We start from the raw sequence: 26,069 nt of genomic DNA on the forward strand, positions 1-26,069 counted from the left end.
TCTGACTCCGCCTGTACATCCTGCCATACCCTGGCTGGCTGGTGTCGAGACCAAAGATGAAACTGGAAGAGTATCCCCAGCAACGACAGGGTCATTATTGCCTCAAGAGGTCATTTTTTTGGTTGACATTTTAAAAATAATCTTTTATTTCATTTGTTATAGTGTGCATGAGAGAGAGAGAGAGAGAGAGAGATCAAGCTCAGCTCCCCAGACTTACCCACACAGCAAGTGTCTTTACAGGCTGAGCCATGTCTCTGGTCCTTTTGTTTGCTTCTCTAAATGTGAACTTTATGTAGACACATGTGTCACAGACACATAAACACCCACAGAGGACTCAGAGCATCTCTAGCCTCTAGAAGCCCCCACTCTATTCCCTCTTCTCCTACTCCCCTCCTTCCTGCTCCCCTCCTTCCTGCTCCTCTCTTTCTCCATCTATACTGACTTCTTTGTTTGGTTGGCTTTTGCTATTTTTAAAAGCTTAATTTTTACTTGGTCCACGACTTGGAAGGGGCTCCAGGGTGGTTACAAGGCTACCTGGTGGCTTGAGCGGTTCAGGTTGGGGTCCTGACAACGGCCGGTGCAGAGCAGAGGAGGCCAGGAGACCTCCCAGTCAAGCTTGGGCATGAGTCCCTAGAAGAGATGCTCCTCCAGACACGGCTGGGCGCCAGTCTGCATTTGCTGGCTGTGGCCTGGGCAGGCTGTGACGCTTGGTCATGTGGTTGCCCATCTTGACTAGCTTCATCTCATCCAGGAAGTGGTTTTCTAAGAAGAGGTGAGGGTTTGTTTGGGCAGAGCCCAGCGAATGAAGATCTGAGAGGGCCTGTTTCAGGTTCTTCTCCAGTGTCAAGACAGCATCCATGGTCTCCTGGATTTTACCCTAGTCACGTTGAGATGGTTCTGTGTGTCCTGGAAGAATGCTCAGCCCCTGCGATTGCAGCTCGAGATGCTTGGCACCCTCAGGCTGCCCCTCAGCCAACATTCCGAAGAAGCGTGGCCCACATCCCCTGAGATATGTCTACTGGGTCAGATAGCCCAGAGAGAGGTGTGCATGTGTCCAGGCAGCTCACTGCACTTTGGCGCTTCCTCCTTAGTGCAATAATTCTGGAGAATCTGGGAGTTCATGGCCAACCGGTAATGCAGAGCTAACCACAAAGAGACCAAAGAGACAGTGCTGGCTGCTGCTAGGAGCAGATGGTCCCGGAGGCTGTGGCTGGAGAGACCAGAAGGCAGCTGGAAGCCAACAAAGGAATCCCCAGGTCTATTCCATCTAAACACGGTAGAAGCAAGACACAGTTCCCGGGACCTCCAGGCTGACCTCTAACACCCGATCCATCTGCCCACTGCTAAGCTCCATCTTAGTTGAATCACACGGTCAAGAGCTGTAATTCCCTGTCGTCAGTGAAAGGACTGCTGAGTGGGAGTGACACCAAATCTTCTGACGAGTGCCCCTCCTAGGACCCAAGCCTGGAAGAAGCAGCCTCAGGTGACAGGCAGGCAGGGAGCGTGAGGTCACCCGCTGTGTAATGACAGCTAGGGTGCTGAGCTGAGTGCTATCATGTACTCGAGTGCTCCTTGGAGAGGCCTCTGCTGGGTTTCCTGTCACTAAGGGGTGAGCGCTCCAGTGGCAGGGTGGCTTGTCAGGTCAGTGTGCATCAGCCTAGCCTTCTCTCCAGTAGGATGTCCCACCCATCTCCGTGGTGGTCTTTAGAAAGCCAGATAGAGATGGTGCATGCCTTTCACTCAGGAGGCAGAGGCAGGCGGAGACCAAGGCCTGCCTGGTCTACAAAGCAAGTTCCAGCACAGCTAGGGCTACACAGAGAAACCTTCAAAAACCAAACACCCCCCCCCAAAAAAAAAAAAGAAGAAAAGAAAGCCTGAGAAGGTTATATGTGTGTGCCAGCTCTTTCTCTGCCTACTTACCCTGACTCCCTTGTCCAAGGGTCCTCCATCCAGTGCCCAAGGCTGACGTAATACCAGCTACTGATCTAGAACCTCAGAACAGTGGAGAAAGCCTGAAGGAGTATTGGCAATGTCTTTTACATTTATTTCTACTTGTAACGGTGTGTGCGGTGTTTGTATGTGCACATGACAAGTACCTGTGGGTCCTAGAGGGGTCGCTGCCCTAGAGCCGGAGTTACGGCCAGTCGGGAGCCGCCTGCTGTGGATACTGGGAACCAAGCCCTGCAAAAACAGCATGCACCCTTAGCCATGAGTCAGTGCTCCAGTATTGGTTGGTGTGTGTGTGCCATGTGCATGTAGGTACCCGTGGAAGCAAGGAAATGGCATTTGATCTCCTGGAGCTGGGGTTGCAGGCAGTTGTAAGCCATTCCATGTAGGCGCTGGGAACCAAACCCAGGTTCTCGGTGAGAGCAGCAAGTGCTCTCAGCTGCTGAGCTGTCTTTCTAACCCAAGTATTGGTTTTTAAAATTACCTGTGATCAGGGTATTGTTACACGCATCTGCCTAAGCTGTCCCACACCGTGGAGACAGACCCTGTGTCTGTCATTCTGAGCTAAGAGTCAGCACCCCATTGATAGACCCAGCGTGACGGGGCCTCTGTGGCCAGCAGCTCCTCTGCACACCCAAAGTGGCGCTTCTGCGACAAGCAGAACCTCGTGGAACAGAGCCACCTCCCTGCAGCTCTCTTCTCCAGGACAGCCTGAGACTGGCTTCCCTCTCCTGCCTTTCGGAGAGCCGTCTCCCCGTCGGGCTCTGGCTCCCTGGCTTTAGCCATGTGGTCCCTGCACCGTTTCTGTGTGCAGCAAAGGTCTGTGTTCTCAGGGCCTCGTCTGCTCACTGTTGAGGGTGTGGCTTTCAGATGGCTGCTGGAGCTAACTCGAGCCCTCATGCGTGCAGGCAGCTGCTTTACCCTCTGCGCCGTCTCCCGGCCCGTGTGCTTCTCTGATCAGAACGTGCCGTGCAAGAGATTCTTTAGTTTTCAAGACAGCATGTCACGATGGAGCCCTGGCTGTTCTGGAACTCGAAGTGTAGACCAGGCTGGCCTCAAACTCACAGAGATGCACCTTCCTCTGCCTCCTAAGTGCTGGGATTAAAGGCGTGAGCTACCACACTCAGTTTATGCAAGGGACTCTAGTCTTAGGGGTGGGGAGAATAACCATGCGCCACAGCCTTCTGCCTGATAGCTTGCATGCCCGGCAGGATCACAGAAGCTGGGACCCGGGGTCCCCACTGGGCTCCTGGGAAGTGCCTGGGACAGTGAGCAGAGCCAGCCCTCCTCTCCTCTCCTCTCCTCTCCCTCTCCTCTCCCTCTCCTCTCCCTCTCCTCTCCCTCTCCTCTCCCTCTCCTCTCCCTCTCCTCTCCCTCCCCTCTCCCTCTCCTCTCCCTCTCCTCTCCCTCTCCTCTCCCTCTCCTCTCCCTCTCCTCTCCGCCTCCACTGGTTGCCCTGGGGCTAGGACTCCAAGAGTTCTGAGCAAAGCCAGCTGTTGACTGGAGCCAGGGCCCCAGTGCATCTTATCAGCTAATCAGTGGCCATGTTCTGACCAAGCCCACAGTGGGCAATGTTGTTGTCATGAAGAGCATTTCAGTTTCCCCCTTTTGGATGCGTTGCCTCTTAAAATAGCCATAAACTCCTTAAGCTTGTTCCCTGCGGCCAGTCCCGGGCTGCCACACACTCAGGACAACCGAAGGCGAAGGCGAGAGGCCCTCGTGTGTGGCTGAGAGGCTGGCTCGCTTTCCTGCTGCGCTTCAGTTCTGTGTGGAGTTCCCTCAAGTGGACGGTTGATGATCCTCCTGAGCAGATTGTTTATGCCGAGTGAAGCCCTTCAGAGCGCGCTCCTCCCTCCCTGCTGTTTTTATGCTGCTGTGCTCAGCTCAGTTGTTGAGTGTGTTTCCCAGCAGGCAGAGAAAGCTCTGCACACCCCACCCCTTTCCATCCCCAGGAAGTGCCCTGAGCTACCCCATTCTTCACCCCCAGGAAGTGCCCTGAGCTACCCCATTCTTCAGCCCTGAGAAGTTCCCTGAACCATCCCACTTTCCATCCCCAGGAAGTGCCCTGAGCCATCCCACTTTCCATCCCCAGGAAGTGCCCTGAGCTACCCCATTCTTCAGCCCGGGGAAGTGCCCTGAGCTACCCCATTCTTCAGCCCTGGGAAGTGCCCTGAGCCATCCCACTGTCAGTGAATGCCAAGGGCACATGACTGGCCATAGCCCAGCAACTGGAGGCCCCTGAGCAGGGTTCACTTTATCTGTAGTCCCTTTGCTCTTGGCATAGCTGAAGGTTTGGAGATGGCACGGTTACCAAGTATAGCACCTTGCCAGCTCGTGACTCCTCATAGCTGAGTGTAATTTTTCCTACTTATAACCAAAAGGTAGGGGCAGAAAACTGGAAATTAGGGCTGGTAAGGTAGCTCCTCAGGTGAAGGAGCTTGCCACCAAGCCTTATGACCTGAGTTCAATCCCCGAGACCTACATGGTGGCAGGAGAGAACCGATTCCCATAAGTGTTCTCTGACCTCCATGTGAGAAACAGAGCGAGGACTGGGCTCTGCCGAGTGAGACAGAGCCAACTGTGTGCTGTGTAGCCCTGGTAAAAGGTGGTGAATAATCCCAGCAGGCCTGCTGGGAGGGCAAGGCAGACAGCAGAGGAAGCTTGCTAGCCTGGAAGGAGACCCCACCTCTCATTCAGCAGGGGGGAGGGGGAGGACCAACTCCTGAAGGTTGTTCTCTGCCTGCCCCCCCCACGTCCTGTCCCCCACCCCCCACCACACACACACACACACACACACACACGCACGCACGCACGCACACACACACACACACACACACACACGCATACACACCTGCCTGAAGGTGAAAACAGGGCTGCGGAGTCTGCTCCCAGGGATTCCGTGAGGTGCCGAGATACACCCAAAGGCAAAGTGCCCATCAAATAAAGGTCAGTTAGGGCTGAGAGATGGCTCAGCCCTTTGGAGCATTTTTGCTTGGCTTGTTGCTCTTGCAGAGGCCCCAGGTTCGGTTCCCAACCCCGGTGACTCAGAAGTCCTCCATAATTCAAGTTCTAGAGGATTCTGTGCCCCTTTTTGGCCACAGCGGGCCCCAGGCATGGCACATGGTTCACATTTATGCATGCAGGTGAGACAGATACAAAATAAAATCTAAAAAAAATAAAAAGTAAAAGTTAGAAAATCAGAAGTAAATATGGAGCTCAGCACGTTCCTTTGGGAAGGTGTGAGGAGGTGGGGTGGTCTTGTGGGAGCACCCTGTCTCAGTTGTGGGGGCTGTTGCCCAGGGCCGGTGAGTAGAACCGAGTGCCCCCTGCTGAGGAAGGTGCTCTCCAAGAGCCCTGAGCCCCTCCGCAGGCCGTGTCTGGCCTTGTGAGCTTTGAAGGCAAGCCGGGCCCACACCCCTGAGGAGTCAGGAGTAGTGGGAGTCTGTGGAGCAGCCTGGGACCGCCGCAGCCACCCCCAAACCACTGCATAATGATTCTCAAGTCAGAGATATGCTATTTCTTGGAAGTTGTTCTATTTGCTTGTTTGTTTGGTTTTGCTTTTTCAAGACAGGGTTTCTCTGTGTAGCCGTGGCTGTCCTGGACTCACTTTGTAGACTAGGCTGGGCTTGAACTCGCAGAGATCTGCCTGCTTCTGACTCCCTGAGTACCTGGCTGGAAGTCTTTTGTTGTTGTTTTAATGTGATCTCCCAATTAGATCATTATGTGTTATCTGAATTCTTCATTTCTACAAGGTTGGTACTGTTTTACACAATCTTTATTCATTTTTGGCGATAAAAGGCAACCGTGGTCAATGTGGCCCCCCTTCAAAAACAGTTTTGGACAGCTATAAAAATTATGTGTATTGTGGCCATTTTTAAAAGTCCAACAAAACTTAAAGAGAATCAAATCCTTCTCCCTCTACTAAAGGCACGGTGAGCCGAGATGTCCCGTCCCGCCCCTGCTGTCTGAGCCCACACTACATGGGCAGCATTGACAGTCTGCCCTGAGAAACCCTACTCCTTCCTCGCTCTTCTTCATTACTGAACGTGCCTTCCGCATCATTATAAATTCCTGAGAAACATCATCCTTCCTCGCTCTTCTCCGCTACTGAATGTGCCTTCTGCATCATTATAAATTCCTGAGAAACAGGATTTCCCTGGGATTTTCCTGCAAGGCTTCAGGGGAGGAAGATGAACTCAGTCCTCATGTAAATAGATGAGCTGGGGTGTCTGGGTAGGGTGGCTCCCCTATTCTGAAGATTAGGGGAGAGGGGATGCAGGAGGGAGGGTGGGACTGGGAGGAGAGAAGGGATGGGCCTCTGGCCAAGATGAAAACTGAATTAATTAAAAAAAAAACAAAAAAAAAAAAACTACACACACTTCCCAGGCTCAGGGCCAGAGAGCTACTTTGTTGAGACTGCGTTGTCTCCAGACAGACAGTCCCATGTGAGACTTGACAGAGAGGTAGGAACAATCTGTGCACCTACTATGTGTGAGGCGTGGCGGTTATTACTTCACGCGTGTTAGCTCTGGCTGTCCTGGCTTTTCTGAAAAAGTACTTCATTGTCTCCAACAGCTTCTGTCCCCACCCCCATGTCTCTGCCTCTGATATTCATAAAAGCTACAACAAGAAAACAGTGCTTGGGCAGGGGAAATGGCGCAGTGGGGAAAGGCTCCCGCTGCCAAGCGTGAGGGTCTGAGTTCAGTACCCTGGATCTACACATTAGGAGAGAGCAGGCTTCCACAAGTTGTCCTTTGACCTCCACACACGTGCTGTGGCATCTCACGCGCGTGTGCACACACACACACACACACACACAATATATATATAATTTTAACTTTTCCATTCTTCAAGCAGAATGGGGACCCAGGAACCGTTAAACGGTGTGAAGCCGTGTGAGCAAAGGGCTCTGTAGTCGTTCCCATGACTGCAAGGATGAGATTCTGAGTGGATTTTGTCAGCTGACTGTGTCCCTGGCACAAGGGCTGCGTGCAGTGAACGCTTTTGTTTGTAAACAGCGCTGATGGGTCTGTAAACAGAGCTGAAGGGCCGTGGCGCTGCCACATGGCCTCTGACAGGCATGCAGATGCCCAGCTAGCGGGCAGGAGAGCCCATCTTACTGCGGCCACCCTGTGGCAGGCCTTCTCCGAAAGACAAGGAGGCTTTCTTGTCTCCTCTGCTTGGTCCTCAGACCAGTCAGGCTCTCATCCCAGCTATAACCCGGAATTTCCATGAGGAGTTAGTAAACAGTTGGGCTGGCGGGATGGCTCAGTGGTTAAGACATCTTCCTGCTCTTCTGGAGGTCCCGAGTTCAGTTCCCAGTACCCACAACCGCCGGTAACTCCACCAGGGGATCTGTCACCCTCTTCTGGACTCTGCAGGCCTCCCCGCACACACATGGCATACAAACACGCACATGCGCACACTTAAGTTAGCGTTCCTCTCTGAAAGAGGCCCTGTCCTCCAGCTTAGTGGACACTTGTATCCTGGTATCCTCTTGTGTGCTGTGGGTATATTTATGGTCTTGCTGAGTGAGTCCCCAAGATGCTGATATAAAAATGCAGTGTTTCACAGGGGCATTTGTCTACAGAGCGTGTGTGTGTGTGTGTGCGTGTGTGTGTGTGTGTGTGTGTGTGTGAGTGTGTGAATAGCCTATAGCAGTGGCTATACCAGCACAACAGAATTAAGTCCCAGAGGCACCCACAGGCTCGGGCTTTTCTTCCCTCGGTCGCTTTCAGGGAGTCCTTCACTGCAGGGCGCTAACCCCAGTGTCCTGGGAGTGTGGGAGACAGCGCACTGAGTGTCTGTCATCAAAGGGCTCTTCTGGGTTGTTCCTGGAGTTGAGCTGGGCAGAAGTCCTGAGTGGTCATTAAAAAAAAACCCGAAAACCAAAAAATAAAGAGGAATGAGGGAGGGGCCTACAGCTGGGATACAAAGTGAATAAACTGTAATTAATATAAATTTTTTTAAATTAAAAAAAAAATGAGAATCAATCCTGCCACCCTTCTACCCTTCTTATGCTTTTTTGTGACTTTATTTTTGTATGTGACTTTTCAATAGAGAAAATTAAAGAAATTTATTTTTCTTTAAAAAAAAAAACAAAAAACTTAAGTGATAAATGCCAAGGGAGATCAAGGTACGCCGGGCTGGAGTGAGAAGTGGTGCGGTCAGCATTAGAGCGAGATCCCTGGGGACTCCAGAAGGGCAGGTCGTCCCCCCGACGGCAGGTCGCCTGCTTCTCCCTGGCCTGAAGAGCCCCATGGAAGTCTGGAGACTGTCTCTCTCCGTTTTCAGATCAGGCCTCTGGATTGTCTTCACCTTTTGTCTTACAGAGGAGGATGTGGAGAACTTTGACGTGACCAACTTGTCTCAGGACATGCTGCGAAGCATTGAAGCCGACAGCTTCTGGTGCATGAGCAAGCTGCTGGATGGGATCCAGGTGTGCTGGGCCGGGGTTCCGCAGGCTGCTCCCTTCTTACTGCTCCCTGTGTCAGGGAGACGTACACATACACACACACACCCCGGCCAGGGCTCCCTCAGGTCTGTTTCCTCCTTACTGCTCTCTGTGTCAGGCAGGCCACACACACATACACACACACATGCGCGCACGCACACCCCGGCCAGGGCTCCCCTGCCTCTTCTGTGTGCGGCACTAGACAGCGGTCCAGTGTCCCCCGTGCTTCAGGGGCTGCGGAGACGGCTCAGTTAATAAAGCGAACCTGAGTCTGATCCCTAGCACTGGGGAGGTGCCTTGTCTAATCCTTGAGCTCCAGTCTCAATGAGAGCTTCTCTCAAAAAACCAAGATGGACGGTGTCTGAGGAAGGATACCTGAGCCCTCCCTGGCCTGTGCAACACACAGGCACACACGCACACGAGTGCACACAATCAGCAATCACCACAGCGCAGCCCATGCCTCCGTGAGCTCTAGTGCGGCAGGCAGCTGGTCTGACACTGCTCACCCCAGGCTCCGTGTCCTTTGCAGGATAACTACACCTTCGCACAACCGGGGATCCAGAAGAAGGTCAAGGCCCTGGAGGAGCTTGTCAGCCGGATCGATGGTAGGTGGAGGGGACAAGACTTCTCTAGCTGCAGCCCAGCATGGCCCCGTCCATCCCTTCCCAGCCTGTCCTAGGCAGCACTGTCTTCACAGCTCCCCAGGAAGGCTGAAGCCCCGCTGCTGACCCAAGGTGTCTCCACCTTGCTCTGTAGCCAGGGTCTCAGTGGCCCCACAGCTCTGCCCTAGTCACCTCCCTCCCCGTCCCGGCCCGCTGCGCTGGTCCTGCCGTTTGCTCTACCCTCTCCTGGAAGGACTTGCATGCGCTCACCTGTTCCTCTTTCAGACCATCCTCCCATGATGGTTTTTCTCAGCAGTGTTGTGTCCGTGCCCCCCTTTCCTTTCTGGAGCCACCAGTGGCTTCCCTCTGCCTTCGGCATCCAGGCTGTGGGCTGGCCCTGTCGTCACGTTAAGATAATGTCACCTAGGCTCAATGCAGGCTCCCCAGGTCTGGCTGGCATCCCAGCGCCACCCCCACACCCGGCTGGGACACGAATGGGCTGGAGAACCCCAGCACAGCTCCCTGGGAGAGCAGGTGCTTACAGGAGCGGATCTTCCTGGCTCTGGCCAGGGAGGCGCCTTAGAAGGCCCCGGTGACAAGGATGCTGTGGCCAGAGAGACAGACAGAGGGCGTGAGAGGCTACTTTCCCTGCAGCGTGCTCCTCGGGGTGGGTCCCCTGTGACCTGAGATGCTAGGCAGTGGCCTCTTAGAGATGGCCAGTGGCCGCACCAGAGTCGCCTCCCCCTCTGCTGTCGGACTCCCTACTCCATCCCTTCGTCCCCTGCACAGTCGTGTGTCTTTCTCACTCCTTTCCCGGGTTCTCTTGCTCCTGGAAACATCCTTGGTTTGTCTCGCTCCCTCCCTCTTCCCACGACCTGGGATCTCGGTGCTCACCTCGGAGCGCCACTCATGGTCGTGATCTATGAGTGGGAAATGGAGCGCTTCCCCTCTGGGTGTCACGGCCCTGAGCGTGTGTGGGACGCATGCTGTCCTCCTTTGAGCAACCAAATGGCCCCAGGGCTGGTTCCAGAGAGTACAGTCAGTGCTTTCTGCCTCTGTCTACCTTTTTTTTCAATTCCCTGGCCCAAGTAAATAAAGGCCTGGAGATTAAAAATAGGGAGGTTTTAAAAAATGTGCATACTGGGCCAGGGAGCTGGTTCACTGGGCTAAGAGTGCTTGCGGCCGAGCCTGACAACTTGATCCTCATGGTAGATGGAGAGAACAGACCACTGCAAGTTGTCCTCTGACCTCCACAAGACCACACCCGCACACATACAAACACACACACAATAAATAAGTGTGAACCACATTCTCGTTTTTTATATACTTTCTCACTACAGAAACCTTAAGATTGCAACAGCAATAACCCCACGAGCTGTTCTGCGCTCCCCCCTTAAAGTCTGGTCTCCTGAGTGACTGTTGTTAGCCTCTCCTGACGTCAGGCGCTATCATACTGACTGCCCGAGCCTTCTCATTTTTTCCTCCCAAAGCTCTCTGAAAAGTGAGGGCTTTGAAACGTGCCGGCACACGGAAGGGGGAGTCAGGAGAAGGCAAGAGTATCTCTTTCCATTGACTGGGCTCCAGGGACCAGGTCAGAGGGCTTAATGACAGATCATGAGTTGTCTTGCCGGCCTCTGATTATCCCCTTTCCTAAATGAGAAGACAGTGATTTTAAACCATCCCGTCAGTGGGGCTGGAGAGATGGCTCATGGGTTACAGGCACTCGCTGCTCTTCCAGAGGACCCACATGAGGTGGCCCACAGTTGTTAGTAACTCCCGGGAATCTGACGTGCTCTCATGCACACAGCCACATGCAGACGCAAAACGATACAAATAAATCCTAAAACATCGGTTACAAAACCTCCACCTGTCAGGTGTCATTCTCAAAGCCGCCGGGTAGGATAGGGGAGCAGGCTTTAAGTTCCTCAGGTACTGCCTAGGCTCGTGGGCAGGAGTGGCAGGGGTCAGCTGGTTTCTACTGAATATGCAGAAGAATGTGCTGGTGAGTCTCCTCCCACACGGAAGAAGCCAGCTCTGTTGAAGGGAGATGGTCAAGGTGGCCTCCAGGGTTCCTTTCCATTCTGGCCCTGCCCTGTTAGGCCCAGTAGCCAAGTTTACCTTACTCTCTTGCTTCATGGCCAGAGCAGCCCCAGGATGGCAGAAGGCACCCAGGAATGGCCTGGTGGGATGGTGGTCATGCTGTGTGCTGACGTCAGCCATGAACGGCACTGAGGTGATGGGGTAGAGGGTCAGCCTACAGGGGCCAGGGCTGGTAAGAAGCAGAACCTGCCCCAGGCTCCTGAGGCCTGCCGGTGCCTCCTGACCTCCAGTCCCTTTCAGAGCAGGTACACAGTCACTTCAGGAGGTACGAGGTGGAGTACCTGCAGTTCGCCTTCCGGTGGATGAACAACCTGCTGATGCGGGAGCTTCCGCTGCGCTGCACCATCCGCCTGTGGGACACGTACCAGGTACGGGGGGGGCACCTCTCCTGGTTCCCCCGCCTCTCCCGGTTCCTCCCCCTACTCCCCCCACCCCCGCCTCTCCCCGTTCCCCCTGCACTGCACCGCCTTCCGTCCGCAGCTGGGCCTCAGAGGCCTGCCTGACTCTGGTTTCCTTCCCCAGTCTGAGCCAGAAGGGTTCTCGCACTTCCATCTCTATGTGTGCGCAGCCTTCTTGATCAAGTGGAGGAAGGAGATTCTGGATGAGGAAGACTTTCAGGTGAGTGGCCGCAGGGAGCGAGTGCTTGCTGCGCATGCTTGCCTGGGAGTGGGTAGAAGGGTTCCCAGGAGAGCCTGCTCTCCCGTTGACGAGATGTCACTGGGGCCCCGGGATCTTCTCAGTGCGAAGGATCTTTGTGCCGAAAGCGCTGCAGGGTGCCCACACACTCACTCATTAATTGACAGGTGTTGCTTATAGGCGTGCCCCGAGAGTCACCGTGGAGGCACAGGACATCCTGGAAGTGAAGCTGGCAGAGGGCTGAAGAAAGACAGGCAGTAGACGGAGCGCAGGGAGTTTGCAGAGATGCAGGGGCAGAAAAGTGCACATGGCTGCAAGGCCCAGCAAGGCAGTGGATCCTTGGCAGCAGGGAGGCGAGACTGAGGTTTCAACAAAGTGGTCAGAATAAGTTCACCAAGAGGGTGGCGACATTTAAGCAAAGGCCTGAGGAAGGTAAGGGAGCAAATTGTGTCGCCACTAGGGAGGAAGGGATGGCCAGTGTAGAGGCTTTAAATCAGCCTCGCGCCCGGCTGATTAAGAGATTGTGAAGTGAGGCCTGAAGCAGGGTCCCAGTGGAAGAGCAGGGCAAGCTAAGTCAGAGACACCAGGAAGGACTTGGCTGTGAGCACCCTGGCTGTTCCCGGAGGGCCTTAGGCACGGACTGGGTATGATCTTAAAGACCGGCTTCTGTGTAGCTTCCTGATGTGGGGAGTGTGGACACAGCGGCCACCCAGGACACTGCCTAGTTCTCCAGGGAGCACGTGGTTGTGGGTGGCCGTGTTTCTGAGGTCTTTCGTAAGCAGAGCTTAGGCGTTTGGATGGGCCGGCTGTAGACCGTGTAAGAAGAGCTTGGGATTCTCTGAAGGGCTGGGTGTAGACTGTGACAGAGAGGCTGACTAGGATGACTCCTGCGTGGCGGCTGCAGGGGTCGCGTGGAGGGAGATCAGGGCTTTGGTGGGGAGAATGTTGAATTTGAAATGTCAGGCTGGGTGTGGGGCGGTGCACACTGTTGTCCAGCATTCCGGAAAGCAGAGGAGAGGACACATGACTTTAGAAGCCTTTGGTTTGGGGGAGAGTGGGGAGGTGGCTCAGCAGTTAAGATGTCATAATTGCCACCCGCAGTAGCAGGTGGAGCCTGGCGTGCCTGAGCCCTAGAATAACAGGGTGTCTGGGTTGGCAATCGGTGGCCCAGGAAGCCCTCTGGGTGCCAGTGCAGGTCCCAGAAGAAGCAGCTAAGCAAGGGGTTCCTTAGGGGGAAGGACTGCGCAGGAGTCTGTGAGGGCGGAAATGTCCGCTCCCTACTGACAGAAAGCCTCCGGACAGCTGGCCGTGCCCTGAACTCACCCCAGACCGAACTGGCCAGGTGTTTGCCAAACAAGAGGAGCAGTCTGTACAGCCCCAGCCAGCCACACAGACATCAGCAGGACACGGGCAGTGGGAAGGCACTGTGATCTGGCTGAGAACATGGAGGCGGGAAGGCTTGTGCGAGTGAGAGGGGAAGGTCAGGGGAAGAGGAGAGAAGGGAGCCGTGTATGCATTATGGAGAATTTGCTTATGCAGTGTTGGGAATTAAGCGTAGGCCTCACTTGCTAGACAAGTGTCCTACCGTAGGAACTGTGTTGTGGGAAGACAGGGGAATTTCTACCCCTTCCCTCACCTCTCTCAGGCCTGACCTGCACTGCTCGCTTTTTGGGGATGGAAGTGGGGGAGACTTTTGGTCCTAACCCATCAGGGAGTCAGACTCCACTGTTAGGGACGAATCCCACAGGATTAGGATGGATTTCAGGTCTCCTGAGCCAAGGCTAACCCTGGATCAGTACATGAGGCTGGGAGAGCCAAGGGGTTAGCTCACTGCAGTCCATTGTTTTGTTCCTGACCCTGTGGCAGAGTATACCATCAAGGCAGGTTGTAGGGTTGGGGAAGAGTCTAAAAGTAATTGCTATTAACCCTGGACAAGAAGCCCTGGGCTCTGTGCCCTGAGAAACTGACAGGTCTGAGGCCGCCCCGGACTGTGGGCACTCTGGCAAACAGCCCTCCCAAACAGAGAGCCAGGAGCTCGCTGACAAGCACTGAGCTCTGACCTCACCTGCACCCCGGCAGGGGCTGCGCACTCTGTGGTGTAAACCATCTTGTAAACCCAAGGATGCGTCAGGACCTCAGATGCTGGAAGCTAATATGGAGAAGCATGAGCCCAGGGCCCAAGGCCTGGGGGTCAGAGCCCCTTTAAATGCACGTAAAAGAGAATCAGCATTGGCAGGGACTGCCGTATCAGGCGGTCTCGGAGGCTTTGGTTCTCCCCTGAGCTCTGGAGATGCCCACTCCATGGTGCACCTCTTATAGAAGAAAGAGTTGAGTGTTTTGGTCTTTAAAGAGTTCATTTATTTAGTATGTCAGTGCCCTGCCTGCATGTATGTCTGCACGCCAGCAGAGGGCATCAGACCTTACTATAGATGGTTGTGAGCCACTATGTAGTTGCTGGGAATTGAACTCAGGGCCTCTGGAAGAGCAGGCAGCACTCTTAACCAAGAATTGAGGTTTTGCTACTTATTTGTTTGGTTATAGGGTCTCATGTTGCCCACGCTGGCCTCAAAATGACTATGTAGCCATAGATGACCCTTGACTTCTTAGCTTCCGCCTTCTACCCCAGCCCCCCGCCTCCCCGGCAACAGGCAAAACTGTAGCTATGCCATCAGGCTTGGGCTGGTCAGAATTCTTAAGTGCAGTGGTACAAGGTGATGGGACGTCATAGGCCCAGCTATGGGGTGCGTGTGAATAAACCCACCCTTGACCAAGGGTACAGTTGCAGACTGTTGCCTGAGCACTGTCCTACTCAGACATTTGGCGAAGTGCCAGTTTAAATCCTGCCGGAAGGGTGAGGGAACCCTGGGATCAGAGGATTGTGAGAAAGGCCAAAGCTCGTAGACACGTCGGCAAGGAGCAGCCAGTAAGGAAAACCCCGGAGCCCCCAGGAGATTCGTGCCCGCACCAGGTAGAACCCGTGAGTTGTTTGGCTCTCAGGAAGTTTGCAGTGAGGACGGAGCTTTGGAAGATTACTCTGTCGGGTAGACGCACGTTACTGTGTGCTTACCTGATCAGGAGGCTGCGACGCTTGACATCCGCAAAGAACATGTGGGCATTGCAGAGTGAGTCTTCTTTAACCGCATACAGTTCTGCCACCTTTTTAATCCATTCGCCATGAATTCCTTTTCAAAAAAGATGGTGGTGGCTAGGCGCACCGGTGTGATCCCAGCACTAGGGGAGGCAGAGGCAGAGGCAGGCGGATCGCTGTGAGTTTGAGGCCAGCCTGGTCCCAGCAAGTCTGGGACAGCCAAGGCTACACAGAGAAACCCTGTCTCTAAAAACAACAAAACAAAAAACGAAACAAACAAAAAAAAAAAAGGAAGGAAGGAAGGAAGGAAGAAAGACGAAAGGAAGGAAGAAAGACGAAAGGAAGGAAGGAAGGAAGGAAGGAAGGAAAGAAAGAAAGAAAGAAAGAAAGAAAGAAAGAAAGAAAGAAAGAAAGAAAGAAAGAAAAAGAAAGAAAGAAGGAAGAAAGGAAAAAGATGGTGGTGATGATGGTGCTGGTGATCATTTTGGTTTTGCAAGTGAGAGTTTCTCTGTACAGCCCTAGCTGTCCTGGAACTCTCTTTGAAGACCAGGCTGGCCTCGAACTCAGAGACCGGCCCGCCTCTGCCTCCTGAGTGCTGGGATTAAAGGTGTGCTCCACCACTGCCTGGCGGCAAGATTTTTTTTTTTTTTTTGCAAGATTTTATTATTTTCAAATTTTTTGTTTGGTTTCTTTATTGTGTGTGTGTGTGTGTGTGTGTGTGTGTGTGTGTGTGTGTGTGTGTTGCCGGCACGTATGTATACACCACGTGTGTATACACCACGTGTACCCGGTGCCTGTCGTGTCCTGAAGAGCATCAGAGCCCCTGGAGCTGGACTTGCAGATGGTCAGCCACCATGTGGGTGCTGGGACCCATACTAGGGTCCATCGCAGGAGCCGCCAGTACCCCCTCATTTGTGGCGGCAGTTTCTTTTCTGCGCTGTTCCCTTTCCTCGGAGATGCCTGGCTTCCAGCAGGCGCCAGAGCCAGGCCCTGTTCTGCAGCCTTGGCCCCCGAATGTTCACTGCGGGCTTCCCCCTAGTGCTTGCCTTACAGACAGCTCTTTCACCTGAGTAGGTACCCTGCTTACTCCTGAGGAACTGCTTTGTAGAAATCTTCAGTCCCTCCCCCTGCTAAGTGCACCTGACTTGGGACCAGCACCTATGCCCCTTGGCCGTGGTTATTTGCTTTCTCCATCTTTATCTGAAGACTTTTCTAATTTTTGCAGCCTTGTCCTAAGATACGGCGGGATGGGGAGCAGAGAGAGGTGGAAAGCTGCAGTTCCAGTCTCTGGCACCAGGTGGCAGAGCGGCTCCTCACAACTAATCCTCTTCTGTGCGAGAGGAGGGAGGAGGGAGGAGCTTGACCAGGACAGAATTTATTCAGAAGCTTCTGGAAAGTGACTACTAAAGCTAGGGTTAGAAGTCAGGCATGGCTCTGTACCGCAAGTGGCGCCCTTCTCCCCAGTGGGGCCACGCATGTTGGTTGTTTCTGTTTCTCAGTCTCAGTCTTTATGGAAATACTGGAATTTTCTGTAAGAGCGGGTGTGGAAGAGGCCAGTGAGATGGCTCAGTGGGTGAAGGAGCCTGCTGCCAAGGCTGACTCCGTTCGCACTCTGGAGCGCACTCTGTAGAAGGAGAGCTTCTCAGGTTGCCCTCTGGCCTCCCTGCTCTACTCACAGTGCATCCCACAGGGTGTAAACAAGGCTAAAGATTTGCAAACCAGGTCTCCTTTTATAGCCTGGGCTGTCAGGAGCTCGCTGTGGAACCTGCTGTGTAGAGCGGCTGGCCTGGAACTCACAGAGGCCTGGGGGGGACTAAAGGCATGCACTACCGCACTTGGCTTAACTTCCGGTTTTTAAATTTATTATTTTGTATGTATGTCTGTGCACCACATGTGTGCCTGGTGCCTGTTGGTGCCAGAAGAGGACGTTGGAGCCCCTGTAACTGGAGTTAGATGGTTTTAAGCCCCCATGTGGTTACTGGGGGTGCTGGGAATTGAACCCAGATCCTCTGGGAGAGTAGCAAGTGCCTCTGTGTCTCCAGCTCATCTTGTTTCTTGAGGCAGGCTCTCTCCCTGAGAACTGGGGCTCTTCATTTGGGCTGGTTGGGCAGCAAGCCCCAGGGGTCATGCTGTGTCTTTCTCCTCCAGTGCTGGGAGCATAAGCATTAGCCACCAGGAACAGCTTCCCCAGTCCTGGGTTCATACTCGGGGGCTCCTGCTTCTGCTTCTTTGCCAACCGACCTCTGCCCAGCCCAGAGCGATTCTTCCTATAATCAGAAGGATAAGAATGAATACCACAGTTCTGAATAACCAAAAATAAATAAATGAAATCCCGCTGGGCAGTGGTGGCACAAACCTTTAATCCCAGCACTCAGGAGGCAGAGGTAGGCAGATCTGCCTGAGGGACTAAAGGCATACACTACCATACTTGAGTTCAAGGCCAGCCTGGTCTACAGAGTGAGATCCAGGACAGCCAGGGCTACACAGAGAAACCCCGTCTCAGAAAAACAAAAATAAAAAATAAGCAAGTGAAATTTGGAAGAAAAAAAGCAAACCAACAAAGGGCAACTGAGAAACAGTTTTTTGTTTCCCTGCATTCTCCGCTTGTGGTATGTGCTGAGGCTGGGGGGGGTTCTCAGACTCTGTGCACTGAACAAGGCCCAGGTGTTCAGGAGCAGGCTGGGCCTGAGGGCCAGTGCGGCCCAGCCCCAGACTGCAGACGTGAAGGGCCGTCCTTGCCTCGCAGGGCCTCCTCATGCTGCTGCAGAACCTGCCTACCATCCACTGGGGCAACGAGGAGATCGGGCTGCTGCTGGCCGAGGCCTACAGACTCAAGTACATGTTTGCCGACGCCCCCAACCACTACCGCCGATAGGTGCTGTCTCCCCTGGGGACCCGGACCGCCCCCGTCTCTGATGGCGATTTCATCACTGTGGCCACCGTGCAAGCCGTGGACCCCGGCCAGGAACCACTCCTGCTGTACAAAGCTCGCCCGCCCGCCGCCTCTGCCACCCAGGTCTTAACTTCACAGCATCCGCCACTTTGTGTCTCGGGATGTGTGTCTGGGACCACTGTCAGTATTCTGTGCCGTGTGTGGGGGCCGGGCTCGGGGAGGGGACTCCAGGAGACACTGGACAAAAGAAGGGGAGGCTCCGGGCCTGCCCCACACCGTCCCTACGCGCACCTGCTGGCTCTGCCAGGAACCAGCTGGTGCTGTTTTCTTTTGCTTTTCTTTTTCAAACAGGAGAACCACAAATTTTCTAATAGGCCCAAGGCAGGGGATATTAGGTTCTAATGCTGTTGCTTTCTGTGACTCAGTTTGATCTGGTCACAGGTCAGAGACATTCTGTTTCCGGCAGGCTCCCGCCCCCCCTTTCTTCCCCTTCGTTTCCGTTGCTCCTCCTGCCCCAGCTGAGCCAGTGACACAGTGAGTGAGCCCTTCCCTCTCAGGTGGAGGACACGCCATGCTCACAACTCTGAGGAGAGGCCTACACTCCAGGGCTAGGAACCACATTTTCCCTTTCCTCCTCTGTTATCTGCCCCCCTCTGGGGTGTGTGTGTGTGCGTGTGTGTGTGTGTGTGTGTGTGTGTGTGTGTGTGTGTGAGAATATGTACAAGCCCATCAGCATTTTGTCACATGTCTGAATTTGTATCCAGACTAACCCATCAGAACCAGTCAGGAAGGACCCCAGGGACCAAGCATTTGATGGTCCCTTGAGAGAGAACAGGGCAGGGGATGGAGAAAGAGGGTTGTTCCATTTTGGTTTTTTTTTTTTAAACCACCTCTTTGAACCCTTTTTCCAGGGGGAACCACTCCAAGATATTATGTATAAATTGTGTTATTATGTATATGGTAAAGGTGTACAAATCTGTCTTCTTTGTAGCAGATATGATTTTATATTTATAGTGTGCGTTGACATGTGAAAGCAATCTAGTCATTAGCACAGGATGAAGTTACTGGGCTGGTAGCTTCAGGAGAGACCTGGGAGCCATCTGGAGGCGGTGGCCACAGAGGAGCAATCTGTCCAGAATCAGTGTCTCAGCCTTCCTGGCTTCCGCTCTCCTCCCGCCCCTCCCCGGGCCTTGGTGGGCGCCTGCCTGTCCTTCCCTTTCCACTGCTGAGCTCCTCTGCCTGAACCCCGGCTGTCTCCCGGGAAGGACTGCAGGGCCGGAAGGCCTCCTCAGGTTTTACAGCCCCAGACTCTGTCTTCCCTGGTGGGAAGTCAGCACTGTGGTCAGGACAGAGCTGGCTGACAAGTCAGCACCAAGAGGGGGCCCCCTGCGTTCCCCAAAATTGGGGGCCCTTTCCAGAAAGTGGCACCGGGTGTCCCCTGCTGTCACCGCCTCACTCCCCACAGCTCTGAGCTGTCTGGTGTTTGGTAGTAGAGAAGGGAGGATGGAGGCCACGGCCCTCTTGGGAAGCCAGGCAGTGTTCCCAGGTGCCACCTTGAGCTCACCTGCCCGTGTCAGTCACTCCACCACAGGCCACGCCCCACCCGGCCACGCCTCACCCGGTGAGTTAGGCCCCTCAGCCAAGGTGTTTCTCAGGCGCTCTTCCCATCCCCCGCCATCCCTCGGTGTGCCTCAGTAGCCTCCTTCACAGAGGAGAGGACTCGGGACCCTCCCTCACACAGACTGATTAAAGAAAGACACTTGTGTTCCCAAGTGGTGGTTTTATTTTTTTAGTTTTATGTTTGTATGGGAAATTGTGGATAAAGTGAACGGACTGTAAATAAACAGTGTTTTCTCCTCCGTCATGAGCTTTTGTCTTATGAGTTCACGTAACCTGGAATGATTTTTTTCCCCTGGGGTTTTCTGGCTGGTATGGAGGGGGTCGGGGCTGCAGAAATGGCTCGGTGGTTAGGAGTGCCTGCTGTACTTCCCGGCACCCCCTTCAGGCGTTTCACAACCGCCTATAGCTCCAGCCTCTGCAAGCTCTGTATGCATGTGGCATACACTCACACAGAGACAGGCAGGCAGGCAGACACATGTAAATAAAATCTTCAAATGGAACGGGGTCAGGCCTTGTATAGGACAAGCAGCATTCCCAGGGGACATGAGCAAAGGCTCAGTCCCTCCTCTGGACAGGAGACTGCAAAGTGACCTGTTTGCTCAGCTGGCATCTGGCAAAGCCCCTGGTGTCAGGGGTCATGTGCCAGCACTGTAACAAAGCCTTTATATGGATTACTTCACATGTCCAAAGGAGTCCATGCCATAAAGGAGGTAAGGATGAACGTGGACTTCCGAGCCAGCTGGATCTGTGGCCCTACCTCCTGAACTCCCCAGCCCAGTCATCTGACCTGGTCAGGACTTGGGCAGGAAAGAGCTGGCTTAATTCCTTCATCGCTTGGTTTTGAACGAGACAGTGCCTTTTGTAACCCAGCCTGGCTTCAGGCCTACTAAATAGCTGAGGGTGGCCCTGAACTCCTGACCCTCCAGTCTGAAGCCTCCCAGATGCTGAGATTCCACCATTGCTGTTCACAGAGGAAGCTCCAGCCCAGAGCCAAGGGCAGCAGAGGGGCGGGGCAGCATGTGGGCTTCCACCTGGTTTGCCAGGCTCGAGTCTCCAGCCACACCATAGAGAAGGTGTGTGGGGGACTGAGCCTGTCCCTCGCTGACGACTGACAGCCTGTCTTCATTAGGGCTTGCTGGTCATTGGCCATGGCTTCACTCTTTACATTTTTATCCGTTTTTATGTTTGTGTCTCTGTATGTGTGCCAAGTGGCGTGTAAGTGCCAGCTGAAGCCAAAAGAGGACATCGGATCCCCTGGAGCTGAGATGACAGGCGCTTATGCCTGCTGGGAAGTGAGGGGGGTCTGGTGGGGGAGGAGCAGTGAGCATGGAGCAGTTGGGAGCACTCTTCATCCCTGAGCCTCCTCTCCAGCTCAGGGTTGCTTTGTTACTGGGAACTTCGCTGTGAAATGTATCAGAAGAGTTTCTTGGCTTGTATTTTCCTCTACAAAGGACAGACTGGAATTATGTCTCTACTCCAAAATGACTGCCTAGATTCTACTTAAGAGTTTCCTGGAGCCAGGCAACAGTGGCACACACCGTTAAACCCAGAATTTGAGAGACAGGCAGATCTCTGAGTTAAAGGCTAGCCTGGTCTACCAAGTAAGTCCAAGGACAGCAAGGGCTCTGTTACACAGAGAAACCCTGTCTCAAAAAGAGTATTTCTCGAGGGCTAGAGAGATGGCTCAGCAGTTAAGAGCACTGGCTAGCCTTCCAAAGGACCTGACACCCACAGGGCAGCTCACAACTGTCTGTAACTCCAGTTCCAGGGCATCTGACACCTTCACACAGACACACCTGGGGGCAGAACACCAATGCTACCCAAAAAAAAAAAAAAAGAATGTTTCTTGTTTGCTGTCATTAGGAGCTGTGTTATGAATAAATTTGTCTGTGCGTGAAAGGAACCAAAATGAGTAGCTTATACAAAATAAACATTTCCTACTCCTTCACACAGCATCCCCAAGTTGGCAGCTCAGGAGCACTCTGTTTTGAAGTCCATAGGAAGAAGTATTTCTCTGTGTCTTCATATTCCAGATGGCAGAGAGTTGGGGCTGAGCTATGACTCAGTAGTTAAAAGTGCTTGTTCATCTGGGAGGCCAGCACCCACATCATGCAGCTGGTAACTGCCTCAAATTCCCGCTCAAGGGGTCCATCCCTCGCTTCCGGTCAGTCGCTGAAGGCCTGCGAGTGCGCACACACGCGCATACGCACACACACAAACACACACGGTGTACAACAGAGAAAAACAGTAGTTAACACTTTATTCTTTGTTTCTTTGTTTCTTTATTGGATGGTTGAGACAGGGTTTCTCTGTGGAGCCCTGGCTGTCCTGGAACTCCCTCTGTAGACCAGGCTGGCCTCGAATTCACAGAGGTCAGACTGCCTCTGCCTCCCAAGTGCTGGGATTAAAGGTGTGCGCTGCTACCCCCACCTGGCCTAGCTAACACTTTATTTTTCAAGCAACAGAAGGTGTTAAAGAGGGGAAGTAAAAGCGTACTTGTAGTGTCTTGCTGCCCCAGACAGCAGAATGGAGTCACAGGGAGGCTGGCGGATTAGCCTTCTAGAGACAGCCATCTGCCTAGCTAATGGGTCTGCTACAGTGGAGGACGGGGGGGGGGGGGAGGGGAGGAGAACAGGTATCAGGATTCAATTATAAGGTTTGTGGCGGACAGGACAGGGTGATGGTGCTCACCTCAAATCTCTGAGTTCCGCCTCCCTGCTCTACAGAGTGAGTTCCAGGGTAACCCTGGCTACAAGGAGGAAACCTGTTTCCAAAAACAAAACAACAACAAAAAGGTGTTTGCAAGTAGACTTTATCAGAACCACATGAAGGTAATTTAACATTGACTCAACTGACTTCAGAGTTTGATGTTTGCTGTAAACCGTGGGCATTTTCTCTGCTTGATATAATTTAACCAAGTAATCCAGAGAGTTAAAATAGCTCATTTTAACTAGTGCTTTTTCAAAAGCTCCGGTTTTCATTTATGGAGACAATTGAGTGTCTCCTGAAGTATTTTGACTGCGACTTGAAAACTGTTGAAAGCAGGGGCCGGAGAGACGGCTCAGTGGTTAAGAGCCCTTACTGCTCTTGCAGAGGACCTGGGTTCAGGTCCCAACATCCACGTGGCGGCTCACAGCTGCTTGCAAGTCTAGCTCCAGGATCAGGCCTCGTTTCTTTTTGTTTTGTTTTGTTTTTTTGAGTACTTCCAAAATATCCACCCGAATTACTGATTACAGATACCTCTAGAAGATAAAATACCGGATGACTGCCAAGCACTTATCAAATAAGCTTGATTAAAGGCGTCAGGAATTTGATACAGCTCTGTATACATAAAACAGCATTAAGTTGTCCGAAGCAGAGCCCCACCCCCAGCCTCTGGTTTTCTGAGACATTTTCCTCCCAAGGCTCAGCTGGCAGAATGTTTACCTGCCAAGCGCAAAGCCCTGGTTGTTGAGGCCCAGTCCAGTATAAACCAGAGATGGTGGCTGCAGTCCTAACACTTAGAGGAGGAGGCTGCGGGGTCAGAAGTTCAAGGCTATCCTCAGCTACCTACGGAATCTGAAGGCGAGCTTGAGTTACAGGAGACTCCGATCTTGGTCTCAAGTAAGTAAATTACTAAAACAGTTCTCTCTTGAAGCCCAAGGCATCCCTTCTTGATGGCATCATCTGAGAAGCATTGACCCTCGCTTCAGAACACTTCAGAACGAGAGCTGGTAAAGTGAGAGCAGACAAAGCAAAATGGTTTGTGACTCTGTCGGCCTAGGACGCGAGGCACATTCGTGAGGTGTGGAGGAGAGTTTACCAACCCTGTGGAGAGCTGATCCTTCCCTTCCCTCATAACCGAGCAATCGGGAGGGACAATCTTTTATGTCCTCTGGGTCCTAACTTTATTTTTGCTGCTTACCTGTGTCTTTTTCTCCAGAGTAATTGTGAGTGGGTTCGTCTCTGTTTCACCCCGTTCATTTTCAAGCTTGTCAGAAGCACGACAAGCTTGACTGTTAGTAATTTTCCAGTGCATACCTCCAGTTTGGGTGGAGTTGGGGGGAGGGGTTGTAGTTTAGCAGAGTTTGGGCAGCAGGCGTTAGCAGGGATCTAGTGCTGTCTGTTCGATTTTAACTGGCCCTAGGCTGGTATGGGGTTCCTTTGAAAGGAACCATCAGACTGTATTTCTTATATTTCAGCTTGAATCTTACCTTTGGGGGTGGGGCGGCAGAGGAGTAGTAGAATGAAAGAGTTAGATAAAAGACAGAACCAACTAGAACATAGGGCCTCCGTCCCAGCTCCCTGCTCCCACCAGACACACATAAGGTTGGCTCATCACAGGGGAGGGACGGGGACCTCACCTGCAGTCACCCTCCAGTATCCACAAACCCCAGGTGTCCGCCCGTAGCTCCAGGAGAGAAATTCAGGCTTGCCTCGCCGGCTTGTGAGCCCAGATGAGAGAGCAGGGAGAAAGGCAGGACTTGCCTTGAAATACTACATCAAGACTCCTTTTTGCCCATCTCAGTCTTTCAAGAGGTGATGAAAGAGCCTCAGGGTCACCCTGCCTGAACCCCACGCAGGGAAATCGCGGTTCACATCATTAGCGGAGCTGCAGCCCAACCCGGAGCCACCCCCTGCTCGCAAAGAGAAGTGTTTGGTTTAGGTTTTCAAAGACGTGTCTTGCTTGGACGTGGCTTACAGATAAGAGTCTAAAGCTGAAGGAAACTTCTTTATAACTTTACCAACTTAAAGAGAGGAAAACACCGTATTTTTGTGTCTCTTGGATAATGGGCGGTAGAAATAGCATAGGAGAGGGTTTTGCCTGTGGATCAGTGGCCGAGTCTTGCCTGGAGTACACAAGACTGGTTTCATCCTCAGCGCCAATAATAACAATAACAGCAACAATAATAGAAATCAGATGAAAGTGGAGATACAGCACAGAAGCACTGTCTCCAGTCTGCAGTGGTATTCAGCAGTGATCAGGCACTTGCCAAGGACAGCAACATCTGTCTGGCAAGAATTTATCCTCCAAGCAGTTCCATAAGCGAGTGCTGTCATTAGCATTGCTCTGTCTTACACGTGGGGAAACTGAGGCTTGGAGCAGTCCAGTAGCTTCCTCAGCTCCAATAGTAAAGAGTAGGGTTAGGACTTGAACTCATGCAACCTGGTTCTTTGGTCCCTGTACCTCGCTCTGCTGCAGCTGCCTCCAGCGTACTGTCAAGGAGCTGGTCACACAGAAGCCACCTCCCTGCCTCCGCAGAGAATAAAGTAAACAAAAACCACTTCAGCCATCCGGAGAAACGGCCTGTCCATTAAGATGAGCTGCTCTTCCAGAGGGCATGGGTTTGGTTCCCAACAGCCCCAGGGTGCCTCGCAACCCCGGAACTCCAGTTCCAGGGGATCCAAAGACCTCTCCCGGCCTCTGTGGGCATCAGGCATGCCACTGGAACACAGACATACGGGCAACACACCCACGCACATAAACAGCCAACAACCAGACAGCTTCAGGCTGGAGAGATGAGGTAGAGGTGCTCCCTGCCAAACCTGATGCCTAGAACCTACATGGCGGAGCAGAGAAGAGACTCCTTTGACTTCCTGTGCATCCTGTGGTAAACGTTTGAAAACTCACCTTCGCAAAGCTTTGTCTCAGTTCATTGACTTGTGTTCTAGAGTCTGGGAAGGTGACGCTGGCTGCTTAGCCAGGGATCCCAACTCCCAGCCTCCTTAGATGGGGTCGTGGCCAGTTCCCTTCAATAAAACACCAGCAGCGGGGGCTGGAGAGATGGCTTGGTGGTTAAGGGCATACGTTGCTCTTGAAGAGGAACCGACTTCCCTTCCCAGCGTGCGTGTTGGGGTGGCCCACAACTGTAACTCCAGCTCCAGGGGACCTGACATCTGCTTCTGGCCTCAGTAGGTACCTGCACACAACTGCACACATTTGCGTGATAAAATAAATCTTAAAAAAGTAGGAGCAGCAGGAATGCACGTCAACTGTGGGACCCACAGTCAAGCCGGCCTACCTTCTCCCACCTCTCTTCCCAGGTTTACACCCTGCCTACAGAGGACTCCACCAAGCTCTTCCCGGGATCCAAGCAGGAAGTGGGTGGGGCGTGGGGCGTGGCCTAACAGAAGGTTGTCACCTACCCGGAATCCTGCCACAACCAGAGGCAGCTGGCCTCCCCTGTGGGTGTGGCCTGTACCTGCGGGTCTAGCCAACGGCAGGCTGAACCTTTGTGCTTATGTGGAACACGCCAGACATTTTTTTCCCCCGTCATCATTCCCTCAGCTGTAGTGGAACAAGACGGTTTAAGGCAGCAGTTCTCAACCCTTTCACAGGGGTCGCCCAAGACCGTCAGAAAACATTTACGTCTACGTCGCGATTCAGAAATGGCAACTAAAGTAATTTGATGGTTTTGTTTGTTTGTTTGTTTTTGGTGGTGGGAGGTCGCCACAACGTGAGGAACCGTATTAAAGGGTCGCGGGTCGCGGCGTTAGGAAGGTTGAGAAGCCCTGGTCTGGAGTAGATGAGCGAGCTGGCTCGGCGGCTCGATGGTCAAGGCGCCTTCGACCACAGCTGGCGGCCTGAGTTCAGACCCCAGAACGCGCATGCTGAGAGGAGGGAGCCGGCTCCTGCAAGTCGTCCTAGTGCGTTCCCACACACGGATAACAGGGAATAGGGTGGGGCGTATGTAAATATACCACATTCTATTAAACCTCCACCTTCGGAGTCATCTGGCAGGCGCTGTT

At 53.1% G+C, this 26,069-nt stretch overlaps 1 protein-coding gene across 2 annotated transcripts in view; it reads left to right on the forward strand.

The window, feature by feature from the left end:
• Positions 1-19,579, forward strand: part of Tbc1d22b (TBC1 domain family member 22B) — a 53,016-nt gene extending 33,437 nt beyond the window's left edge. For both annotated transcript variants that reach the window (XM_021633461.2, XM_021633463.2), the window contains 5 exons: positions 8,280-8,386; positions 8,931-9,006; positions 11,344-11,471; positions 11,626-11,721; positions 17,574-19,579. In XM_021633461.2, coding sequence (XP_021489136.1) covers positions 8,280-8,386; positions 8,931-9,006; positions 11,344-11,471; positions 11,626-11,721; positions 17,574-17,702 — 536 coding nt within the window. In that variant the 3' untranslated portion in view covers positions 17,703-19,579. The remainder of the gene's footprint in view (positions 1-8,279; positions 8,387-8,930; positions 9,007-11,343; positions 11,472-11,625; positions 11,722-17,573) is intronic.
• Positions 19,580-26,069: the final 6,490 nt, after the last annotated feature.

Source organism: Meriones unguiculatus, chromosome 16 (assembly GCF_030254825.1).
Source record: "Meriones unguiculatus strain TT.TT164.6M chromosome 16, Bangor_MerUng_6.1, whole genome shotgun sequence".
NCBI classification, from domain to species: domain Eukaryota; kingdom Metazoa; phylum Chordata; class Mammalia; order Rodentia; family Muridae; genus Meriones; species Meriones unguiculatus.